At 39.8% G+C, this 11231-nt stretch overlaps 1 protein-coding gene across 3 annotated transcripts; it reads right to left on the bottom strand.

The window, feature by feature from the left end:
* Positions 1-320: 320 nt before the first annotated feature.
* On the bottom strand, positions 321-2836 carry LOC104871389 (speedy protein E4). Of its 3 annotated transcripts, none has more exons than XR_002025809.1 (3): positions 2730-2836; positions 1957-2165; positions 321-986 (listed from the first exon to the last, which is right to left on the bottom strand). XR_002025809.1 is itself a non-coding variant. In XM_010637281.1 (3 exons), the coding sequence occupies exons 1-3, from the start codon at positions 2725-2727 to the stop codon at positions 929-931; spliced, it is 390 nt and encodes a 129-aa protein (XP_010635583.1). In that variant the 5' UTR covers positions 2728-2836; the 3' UTR covers positions 321-928. The 3 variants fall into 3 exon arrangements, 2 of the variants coding, with proteins under 2 accessions (XP_010635583.1, XP_010635590.1); XM_010637281.1 differs by having other exon boundaries at positions 1946-2165; positions 2616-2836; XM_010637288.1 differs by having other exon boundaries at positions 2616-2836.
* Positions 2837-11231: the final 8395 nt, after the last annotated feature.

Raw genomic sequence — 11231 nt, 5'->3', positions numbered from 1 at the left:
AATCAGGAAGGAGCTGTTCCCCAGGTGGGCTCTGAAAAAGGACTGTTTCTCCTGGTTCCGTTCCTTTACTGACAGAATGGTAGATTGAAATTTCTTTTAAGAGAACTATTGCCACACTGTACTGTGAGGTTAATTTTCCATACAGTGAGCAGTATAAAGTGGTTGCAAACTACAGGATAGGATAGTCTTCCCACCCCATCCAAGGAGGGAACTATCAAGACTCCTAGGGGAGACACAGTACTCACAGAGCCAAGAAAAAGTGAATCCTCTGGTACTTCCAAGGAAAGAGGCCAGCCCAGCTAAAGTAGGTGATGACCATGGCCAGGAGGTACTAATGGGGAGAAAAGAGGACAGTCAAGGACAGGCACCCTGGAAGAGGAGGCACCAGGGGACAGGGACTGGTAGGGCCTAACCTCAGAGAAGAGACTGCAGTGTCAGGTGGCCTGGTTATTGGGGAAAAGTCGGGTAGTTGGAGTTTTTTTTTTTTTTTTTTTTTTGGCAACTAAGAACATTCAATAGAATGGAGGCCATGGTTCTCAGGATGGCACTTCCATAGGTCCCATTCAGACTGTATTGAGGTCATTTGGTTTTGATTAGGGTCCATTCAGTTAGAACAATTTGGTTCACCAGAGCTGAAGAAGGGACCAGGAGCTTCAGGAAGCACCAGCCAGAGAACTGATTCTGAGGGAAGACCCTGTCCTGGGCTCAGATCCCAGAAGATCCAGGTAGAGGATGGTGTACTCACCCAGTTCACAAACACCAGCCAGGCTCAGAAGGGAGACAATGTTGATACCTAAAGGGACCTTGAGGGTGGGAGGGTGAGGAAGGTGCTCCAAGGAGGGATGGAGAGAGGACTGCAGGGTTGGAACTCTGTCCTCTCCATGCTTTGGCACAGTGACAGCTCTTCCTAGGATGTAAGGACCTCACCTTATCGGATGCTCTTAGGTTCATGTCCCAAACCAGAAATCTTTTGACAACAGGATCCTCTGGGAAGAGAGAGTAATGTTAGGATGGGACCTGCAAGGTTTTCACTTTGAGCAAAATAACATGGAGTAAAACCACTTCTGCCTGGGAGATGTGCTGGAAATTATCAGGCTAATGGGAAGGGGTGGAAGCAATCTCACCACATTACGGAGGTGACTGGAAAAGTGACTGTGAGTCCTGGCTACTAATGAGTATTAGTCAGGTTAAAACACTAGAGCAGACTGTGTTGGCCTCTCATGGCACAAAAATGCACCACCTCAGAGGTCATAACTCATGTAGGTCCTTTCCTTTGTGATGTTCACATCCAGGTGTGATGCTGACCAAGTTGGCCCTCAAGTGCTATAACTTTCTATTCAGGAAATTCAGTGATTGCTGTATGACCACATTGGAGCCAAACTTTATGCTGCCACATGAGGACCTAATTTAATGAATGTGTCATAACTGTCTTCTATGTGACTGGGGGTGGATATCATTGGAGACCCTTAGGAACAGAGAGCTCATGTTCACAGTGAGCTCCCTTCCACATGTGAGGGATGTGCTAGTTGTCTCCCGTGTTCCTAAATAACCAGTGTGGAGGTGCTGTGTTGTCTCCTTATGCAACAGTCTAGTGAAGGCTGCGTGGTGCTCAGGCAGCACTGAGGACAGGTGCTTCATCTTCCTTTTCTTCTTGAGGCCACAAAACTTTTCTGTGACACCCATATGTGTAGAGGGTACAGGGCTTAATTTTTGTGATGGTTCCTGTGGCTCCTCAATGAACAGGGATAGATATTCTCTCCACCTCTTGCAAGGTGGCAGCCTGATATATTCCCTGGGGATTAAGGTAGAGCAGGGGCCTAAGTTAAAGTAGCAATGCCCTCTGCCCTCCTCATCCTCATTGTACACTGGCCACTTGTTCTAGATCATGGTGAAGTGTGAGGCTGGTTTCCCCATCCAAGCTGAACCAGAACCCCCTTGATATTACTTTTGCTCCACCTCTGCTTCCAACTCTGAACAAGAAGAAGAGTCCCTCTGCTTCTTCCAGTTAGGCCTCTGATGCATGATGTTGGGTGCTGCTACTCCAGGGACTCTATCGCTGACCTCAAGTGGGTCCTCCTGCACCTCATCCTCAGATACTGAGGACCAGTCTCTCCTCCTCTTCTGAACACAGGCCCAAGGTAGAAGACTGGGTACTTCCCACAGGCCTGGGGAAAGAAATCCAGCTCCAATGGCCCACTTCTGACTTTGGAATTCCACCTTTAACTATCTCCACCCAACTCCATCCTTCCCTAAAAACCACAAATTTATTCCTCTGCTTTTCCCTTAAAGGCATTGTTCCATCCTTAAGATTTTCTAATCTCCATCTTAACCCAATTCTCCTTCCCACTGTCCTCCACACAGGTTACCCAAAACTCTATTCTTATAGACCCTTTTTCTCCTGGTAGGAGAGAACTGTGCTTTAGTCACCCCTTCACTTATCCATTGTTGGATCTTATCTCTAGCTTGCTAGGTTTTCTACCCATTAACCATCCTTATTCCACCTCCTGACTTTTCTTTCTCCAATCTTTGCCTTCTTGAATCATGACTTTCTTCATTTGTATTCCTCCTCCTTACTGGCTACCTTCTCAGACCTCTTTTATCTCCAGTCCCCTCACCTGATTGTCCTGGGATCTCATCATCCACTATCACTACCTCCAGGGCATATCCTGGAGAGATAGGCGGTGGACTCTGGTCCTTAGACTGGGAAGATGGCTCCCCAGTGGCCATACCTTCTCTCAAAGGCTTTCTTTTTTTCCACAAAAAACAGACTCAGGTCTTCCACAGTCAGTTTATGTAATTCTGTCAAACACAATCCACCGTATTTTTACAATCAGGAGTCTCTAGTAGGGAGAACAGTTATGAGGATCAGCTGTTGCCCACTGGTCTGCCAACCCCTACTGGATTTGAACCTTCCAATCAGAGAGGTTGGAATCCTATAAGGTCATCATGCATTCTGACCTGGCAACCAGTTTAAGGCAAACATACCTAACTGCCAGACTGGACTTCAGGGGTCTGTAGCATCTCCCACCCTCTGTGCTTTTCTTCTTGAGATCATAGAGTGATGGGAGAGACAGCATAGAGGTCAGGATATTGAGGGAGATCAGAAAGGACATCATATCAATAGGAGGGCATAAGCATGTAGAGAAGATCACAGGGGCACTGACATTTTCACTGAAGATTTTCAGTTTGGGCAAGCTCTTCTCCCAGGCTTTCAGTGGTCCTTTCTGTGTTTGGGAATGTGTGCCTGCAGTACACATTCTCTCTTGACAGACAGAGTGCTGTAAGGAAAAAAAATACAAAACAAAATCTTAAATGTGATCCATTTTCTAGATGAAAATTACTGAGAGTTTTTAAACTGCTTAACAATGTTCATACACTTGCCAGGTCTCTGGCAGATGGCACCTTGGGGGGAAGATAAAAATAGTAATGTAAGAGATATGGTCTTTTCTCTCAAAAATAAGAACCAGAGAGGACCTCCATTTTAAACTGTAATTCACTCTAGATAACCTGACCATTTTTCTTTTGATCACACTGAGGTACAGAAAATGTTCAATTTAAATTTTGGGAACATAGCTATAGATCAAAGATACCTTATCAATAGCCAAGACCTTTCTGGTCCCCACACCCTCTTCCCTCACCTGCATTCTTTCCCTTAGCAACTCTTCAGAGCCTTCTCTCACAAATGCTTAACTAGCCAATTGGGATAGACTGTAAACCTTCAACCTAACAAATGGGAAAATGTCAACTACTTCTCTGGAGTTAGGGATAAAAGGGGCAACCTTTCTTTTTCTTCACAGCAGCTTCCTCATGCTTATACCATTCTAGAAAAGTTTACTTTAAACTGTCTTGTTGATCCTTCCTGCAATGATGTTTCTTAATACATTCATTCAAGCAGTCAATTTGAGTCTAGGGGCTTATTTCCAATAATTTGGCCCCTGACATGGGGCCCCACCACATTAAGTCATGAGGACTCACTCCCAGAGGAGACTCATCTCAAACCATCGCTTCAGTAGCCTTCAGGATGTGAACCCATGTCCATTGGCTGAGAGCACAAAAAAACTTTCCTCAACGCAAAAATTTCCCAATGGCAAGCAAAGATAACCATAGTGGACAGAGAACTTCATGCATGAACCAAGGTAAGGAAAATTGTGGGAGTGAATGAGTATTATTTTGGTAGTTGAATTTTTCTGTCCCTAACCCCAGATACCCTCCAGTAGGATGGGTCTGGTCTTGGATGAGAATGTCAATCTCCAGTGAATGCCAGCTGCTTTGGGGTGAAATTGAAAGTTATCCATAACAAGTTATCTCATGGTACACCAGAGATTTAGCCTGGGGGCTTGTGGACTAACAGAATGGGAAATAAATGTGCCACTCAGTGGGGAGTGGTTAGGAAATAGGGTCTCAGAGAATGAAACGCCCACAGATAGTCTCATTCTGATATTAAGGATTTAGGTTAACAACCCATGAATGAAAAACAAAAAGCACAGATGGTAAAGCATTATTGTTTCATTTGCCCACAAGCCTCTCTGTCTCCCCATCCATTTTCTGGCCAAAGTTCAGGTTATGGGAGAGCTCAATATGTCAATTGTTGATTAAATTTTTCCTGGAGTAAATACCAGGGACTCAGCAGAAGATCAATTATGCCCTGTGATTGCAAGATGGAGCAATTTTCCTCTTTCCCCTAAAACTTTGATGACTTAAAAAAAAAAAAAAGGATTCTCTTCCATTCCCCTCCTGCATGGGATCCTTTGAGCCTCTGTTTCCAACCTGTATCCCAACACCCTGGATTGGTGGATCTGCCTCAACAGAAGATGGTACTCATGGAGGAAGACCTGGTCCCTGGTACAGCAGCTGAAGCCACACAGGACAAAATGTCTGCCCTTATCCTTGGTTCAGGAAAAAATTAAAAGGGGACCAGAGGTGGCTCAATCTCTCTTTGCCTTGAAGAAAGTTTCCCTGCATAGGGGAGGAATTGGGTCACAAATCTTAGCTAATTGAAAAATTTATGTATGGCTTACAATTTAAGTTTGTATTTTTGTTTAGTTAGCATACTTAAAACATATCTTATGGATTTTAAATTCTTAAATTATAATTATGGGATTCACTTGCTCTTCTGTTTTGTGCTGGTGATATGAATACTGCTTCAAGGTCAGTTGAATGCTTGTCAGCAACTACTCAAGTTTAAAATTGAAACAATATCTGATCAGAGGAGAAAAAAAAAAGAAAAGGAGAGAAGGACAGTTTGAAATCCAAGTGTTCACAGCTACGTTGTTTCTGAAAGTTTATAACAAGTAGGATAGAGAACAATATATAAAGAAGACTGTATGTATAAGAGATACACTTTTGATATGAGAAGATTTTGCATGATAAAAGTCTTGCTCTATTGAAAAGGTAATGATGATGATGGCAAAACTGAAAACTGAGGAGAAGTTTGTAGAGAATACCACTTAAAGAGAGAAATATATACATCTGTTTTTGGTTTACTGAAACCCACATTGATTTTTTCTAAAAGCTCCTTGTGGATCAAAAAAACTAGGTGGGCTATGACCCTGAGTCTTGTCAGTCAGGTCTCAGCTCTCATCTTCATTGGGCTTGGTCTTTAACACCCAAATGAAAAGTATAACTAAAATTATGACAAACTTTTAAAATTAAGAGCTGGGCTAAAAGTAAAGAGGGGACAACTTAGAATCTCTTCACTGTTTTACAGTTGATTACCAAGAAGGTACTGAGCCTAGTGCGTCCTACCACATGGGAGGTAGGAGGGGGAGCTTGTGCCCTTTGCTTTCTTTTATATGTGACCTATAGTTAAATTAAAAGTTGATTTTGTTCCCAAAGGTAAATTTAAAAAGCCAAAGACAAAACCTTTAAGCTCTTTCCTCACCCTTCTTATTCTTTCTGGTTATATTATAATAATAACAACCTTCTTCTCTCTCAACATCTTACTTGTGTTAGTCTATTACAAGAGAAATGTCTGTTAATTGGTCACCCCAAATAGTTCTGACTTGTCAATTGATAATGAGCCTACAACAGAGGATTATACCTGCTGAATTTGGCCAGTGTTTCTAAGACAACACTCTGATCTAAACGTTCTGCCTCTTTGGACCTCTCACATAAAAAGCAATTATCTGGGTTTTTGAAATTCACTAAATCCACTTAAAAGGTACAAGATGAGGGTTAAAAAACTTCAAATTAATATAGGCCTTACAAGTGAAACCCTTCCAATGTGAAAACATAAATATTATATATGATTTAAAATGCATATGTTTCTATATGTTTCATGTAGCTTAACCATAGACTCATTTAAATCAGTGAAGATAAAAGGTAAAGATATTTTAAAGATTGGTGACAACTGGGTTTCCATGCAATTTGTTAGATAGCCAAGATAATAAACAGAATTAGATCTAGAATTGCAATGTCTATTATTGTGTATGGCCAAAAACGTAAGGATTTTTCCTTTGTCAAGGATAATGAAAGTAAATAGTTTAAACTGTTAGTTGCTATTGTGAGTCATCTAAAGCAGTTGTTAAAGAAACTAAGTGGTGACCTGTTGGACTTGGGAAACTGTTGAGAAAACTCTTCTGTGGCTGAACAAAGCACTTGCCTGGACTAGAATTTGTCGAGTTTATCCACTAAATGATGTCTATCCCATTTTTCCCTAGCTCTTATGGTGTCACACCCCAACTTTTATTAAATAAATTATTATGATATACTTTAGTTGGTTATAAATAAAAGGATAAGTTCTCTATGTCTAAAACAGTAAGGTTTTCTTAATAGGGTGCTCTTGGTTCAATTTATAAAACTAGATTAAAAGCAAATGTTGTATATTTTACTAAGATAACTTCTTGTGCCTTTCATTTTTAGGATTTTGATCAATAGAAATATATTTTAAAAGAAAGATCATTTAAATATTGGCTTAGAAAATGTTTTAACTTAGTTTGATTCATTACATGAACAACTACTGTAATTTATGAATCTCTTTCTCTCTCTCTATCTATCTATCTATATATATATATATATTCACACACACATGAACCTATAAATACATAAGGAAAAAACACAAAATGTTGTAGTTCTAAAATTTATAGCTATTTTTATAGAGTCAAAAGTACCCAAATTTAAAATGTACAAAATAACAGGTGTAGGGGAAGTGGGAAGGGTAGTGGAAAGGAAGTAAGAGAAAAGAAAAAACATGAGAAAAGGAAAATGTGGAAATGAATTCTGTATAAATAGCGGAGGGTGAAGGGGGTGAAGGGAGGGCAGGGATGTGGGGAAAAATTGAGAACCAAGATCTGTCATGTAGAGGTACAAGATCCCAAAGATGAATGTAACTGTTCCATATACCTAAAGAGTACCAATAAAGCCCATTGAAAAAAATTAAAACAAAAAAAGACCCCCTTTTGTGTACAATATATATCTAAATGTTAAACAAAGTGGTTAAATATTTTGACACCTCTTTAAATTTCGTCCTATCATTTAAAGCTTGATCTACACCTGTTGGCTTGGATTAACTAAGAAGTGTTTATTATATCTATGAGATATACTTATATGGGGTAATAAGTCCATAGGCGGTCATTAACACTGTTTTTAAAATTCCTAAGAATTCTAAAAATGTCTTAATTCTTTTCAATTCTGAAATGAGAAGAATTCCATATAAAATTGTCAAAGAATCTAAATTTTGCCTTAAGAATAAAAATTAAGTAAATATATGTAAAGATTTCTGTATACCTCTGGTTCCAGTTATTCCTAAACTCATAGTAAATACATTTACATACTTCTTGAATAAATCTTGAATACATCTGTGTTTCTCCAGATCCTTTAAGATGCAGGTCTGGAGAAGGACACCTTGTTGTACTGATGACCTCCAAACTACAGTAGTTTGTGATGATGACTTTTTCAGGTTAATGTTTCTGTGACTGTTCTATAATTCTGTTGTGATAGGATGATGTTCCTCCATGTTTTACATTCCAGACCACATCACCACAATGATTAGAGATTGGATTTTAATGATCTGTAAAGTACATTCAACTTAAATAACACTGATAACAAATGGGATGCAAAGGGAACAAATTCAGGAAAGGTTTCTATATGTCACTTGAGATCTTATAATTGGATCTAATTAGATGTAGTTGGATCTAGGCTAAAAAGTAAATTTATACTAAGATAAAAATTTATGTATTGTGCTCACTTCTACAGCACGTGTACTAAAATTTAACTGTGTTTCAAAGATAATAAAACCTAATGGTTTGAATAAATGTCATCGCAAATTTTATGAAAATGTGTTATGTTGTCCTTGATTTCAAGTTTTCTCTATAAAACTTTGCAACCATCATCTGTTAAACTTCTACAAGGATTCAAGTTCTAAGACTAGGATGATTGATAAAAATAATGATCTACTACTTGTATTATATATTTCAAGGCACTTAATGTCTAGATAAGATAACTGCTGTCCTGGGTATTCATTAGTGAGGTTTGGAGACCAATGCTAAAAGTTACCCATGAGAGAGCCATGCAGTGGACACCGACCTCTTGCTCTGGATCTTAGGCAGGTTAAAAGGATAGCTTATTTAGTTGTTTAGGTTGGCAAGTGGGATGGCAGGGGTTTTGGGCTAGGAAACAGAGCCCCTCTTTGTGCTTCTTACTCTGAAACTTTGGGATATATTACTAAATATTTAATCCAACTTTTTGACATATGTATTCTGGAATCCATACAAGGCCCTCTGTGGGACCTTGTACCAGGGACCATGGCTCTGTGGAAGCTTCCCCTGAACCCCAGAACTGTCTCTCCAGGACAAGCTGAAAAGTTCCTTCTCAAGGCTTATTTTGATGGAAGGCTTTGTGGGATCTGTGGCCTCTCTTGTGCCCATTTCCTTCCATGCTCTTGGCTATGAGGCCCCTTGTCTTTCTGTAGGGGAAAGTGTCCTACATTGGACCTTTTTCCAAGACTTTCACAAAGAAGGGCTGTGCTCTGACTTCACTGGGTTTCTATGACAGAAGTACAAGGTGATGCTCACAATAGGAAAATGAAGAACAAACATGGAAGCGATAATTTTATTTACAAGACTTTGGATTTACTAGGTCCTAGCTCTAAGGAAATGCTTATATCAGTACAATAGAGCAAAAGACAAAAGCCTTCCATAATTGGAAATATATTTATGTACATGAAATTGTGGAAATATCCAACACAATATTATATGGGAACTACATATTTCCAAAAATACAATAGCTAAATGCAGTTAAAAGAAACATAGTAACAATTCTATGTTCTGTATGTTCAAACAAAAGTCTAGGACATGTTCTAAAGAAATCTTGACAACCCAAGGGCTCTAATGGTACATTTTAAAAGTAATTTCTTAGCATTCTGAGCTCATACTGGTGACTAGGAAATAGCAGAAGTCAAATAACTAAAAAATAAAACAAATCAGGTCCTCTATGATTTGCAGTGAGCATACAAAATTACAAGGTGCCTGAGGATGAGTGGAATCAGAAAATCTCATGGTATCTCTGTAGATTTCCAGCTCCCAGGAGCATGATGGAAAGAGTCCATTTGTCTCCCTCTGGAAGAGTCTGACCTTGCAGAGATGGGAAATAACCACTGTTACTGGGGTGTGCAGATGCTCACTCCCTTAAAACTGCTATTGCAAATGTTGAATAGGGCACAGGCTGGAGAAAACAAAGTGACAGCCCCTTAAGGAGTTCTCCTCAACATAACCTCATGAACCAGCCATTCCATTCTTAGCACAGACCCAAAAAACTGCCACCTGTTGAGGAAATAGGGACTTGTGCACAAATGATTCATAACAGCCTGTGTACCAGATACAAAAGTTATAAACCACCCAGTCTTCCTGTTCAGACTGCAATTTTTTTTTTTTTTTTTTTTTTTTTTGGCACTGGGGATCGAATTTGGGTCCTTGTGCTTTTGAGGCAGGTGGTGAAATAACTGAGCTAAATCCCCAGCCCAAGATTTTTTTATTCACTAACTTTATTGGTAATTTTAGGTATACAATATGATGGCATTCATAATTGGAAATCTGCACCTTTTTTGTGAGCTATTAAGGTACTTATTTTTCCCTATTCCCCTGCCCTCCCTTCAACCCCAGCACCCTTACCTATTTACAAAGACTTGGTTTCTAGTTTTTCCTCTTCTCATATTTATCTCTTTATCTTCCCCTACCCTTCCCACTTCCCCTACCCCTTTGGGCCTTATCTTCCTATTTCATAATATCTATTAAACATTTTGATCCTTTTTTACACTTTCAGTTTTTCACACCAGAGAAACTACTTATATTTATACATGTGTGTCCTATTGATTTCACCTCAATATAATTGCACTTAGCTATAAATGTCTCTACTTTCTCATGCTTTATGTCTGAGAAGCTCTCCATCTTATTAAAAAAACACACCATTTTCATCCAGTCACTTATTGATTTCCTCACTCGGTCTCCTGCCCCTTCTTTGTATTTTTTTTGGTTTTTCAGACAGGGTCTTGCTATGTGCTGGATGCTGGCCTTGACCTCAGTATGGAGCCCAGGCTTCAACTCATAGCAATCCACCTAACTCAGCCTCCGCAGTGCTGGGCTTATAGGCATGTGCCCCCACACCCACCATTCTGCCCAGAGGTGAGAACCATCACACCCTTCCACTGTGATATTCAGCTTCACCACAGGCTCAGAAGTAATGAAATCTAATGGGCAGGGACAGAAACCTCTGTGAGCCAAAATAAAGCTTCCACATTTAAATTGACTTCTCAGGTATTTTATCACACCCACAAGATGGAAATGGAAATTGATGAACCCACCCACAAGACAAACAGGAGAGCTCCTCAGACTGAGAAAGCCACCTGGCCATCATGAGAAGTCCTGGGCATGGAACAGGTGCATTCTGCCTCCATGCAAAAAAACAAAAGAAGTGCTTCCTTCTTCACATATATACAGTCATCAGTCCTGTGTTTCACAATTATAATTAGCCATACCTTAATTTTTGAAGATGGACTGTAGAATCAAACAAAATGATAGAGATGCAGAATCCACTCACCTATTTTTAAGCACATGCATGGACTTTTATGGTCCAACCTAGATACGTAAGGACAAACATAAGTAGCAAAGAAATTTTTAAAAAAGCAAAATCAAAAAACTGATCCAGGGGTGAAGGAATTTGAGAATTAGAAATAAGTCACATGGCATGGAAGCACAGAGGGTGAAGCACTTCTGTCTGAAGGCATATACTTGGGTTCC

This window comes from Fukomys damarensis, unplaced genomic scaffold (assembly GCF_012274545.1).
Source record: "Fukomys damarensis isolate Sample0158 unplaced genomic scaffold, DMR_v1.0_HiC HiC_scaffold_1, whole genome shotgun sequence".
Taxonomy (NCBI): domain Eukaryota; kingdom Metazoa; phylum Chordata; class Mammalia; order Rodentia; family Bathyergidae; genus Fukomys; species Fukomys damarensis.
This window is presented reverse-complemented; position numbering and strand designations above follow the sequence as displayed.

What these genes read in the sequence shown, in the direction of transcription:
- LOC104871389 (XM_010637281.1), bottom strand. Translation starts at nt 2,727, where the DNA reads ATGGCCACTGGGGAGCCATCTTCCCAGTCTAAGGACCAGAGTCCACCG. An exon ending in TGAGATCCCAGGACAATCAG is followed by an intron (nt 2,166 to 2,615) that starts GTGAGGGGACTG and finishes TTCTTTCCCCAG; the next exon opens with GCCTGTGGGAAGTACCCAGT. An exon ending in GAAGCAGAGGTGGAGCAAAA is followed by an intron (nt 987 to 1,945) that starts GTAATATCAAGG and finishes CTCTCTTCCCAG; the next exon opens with AGGATCCTGTTGTCAAAAGA.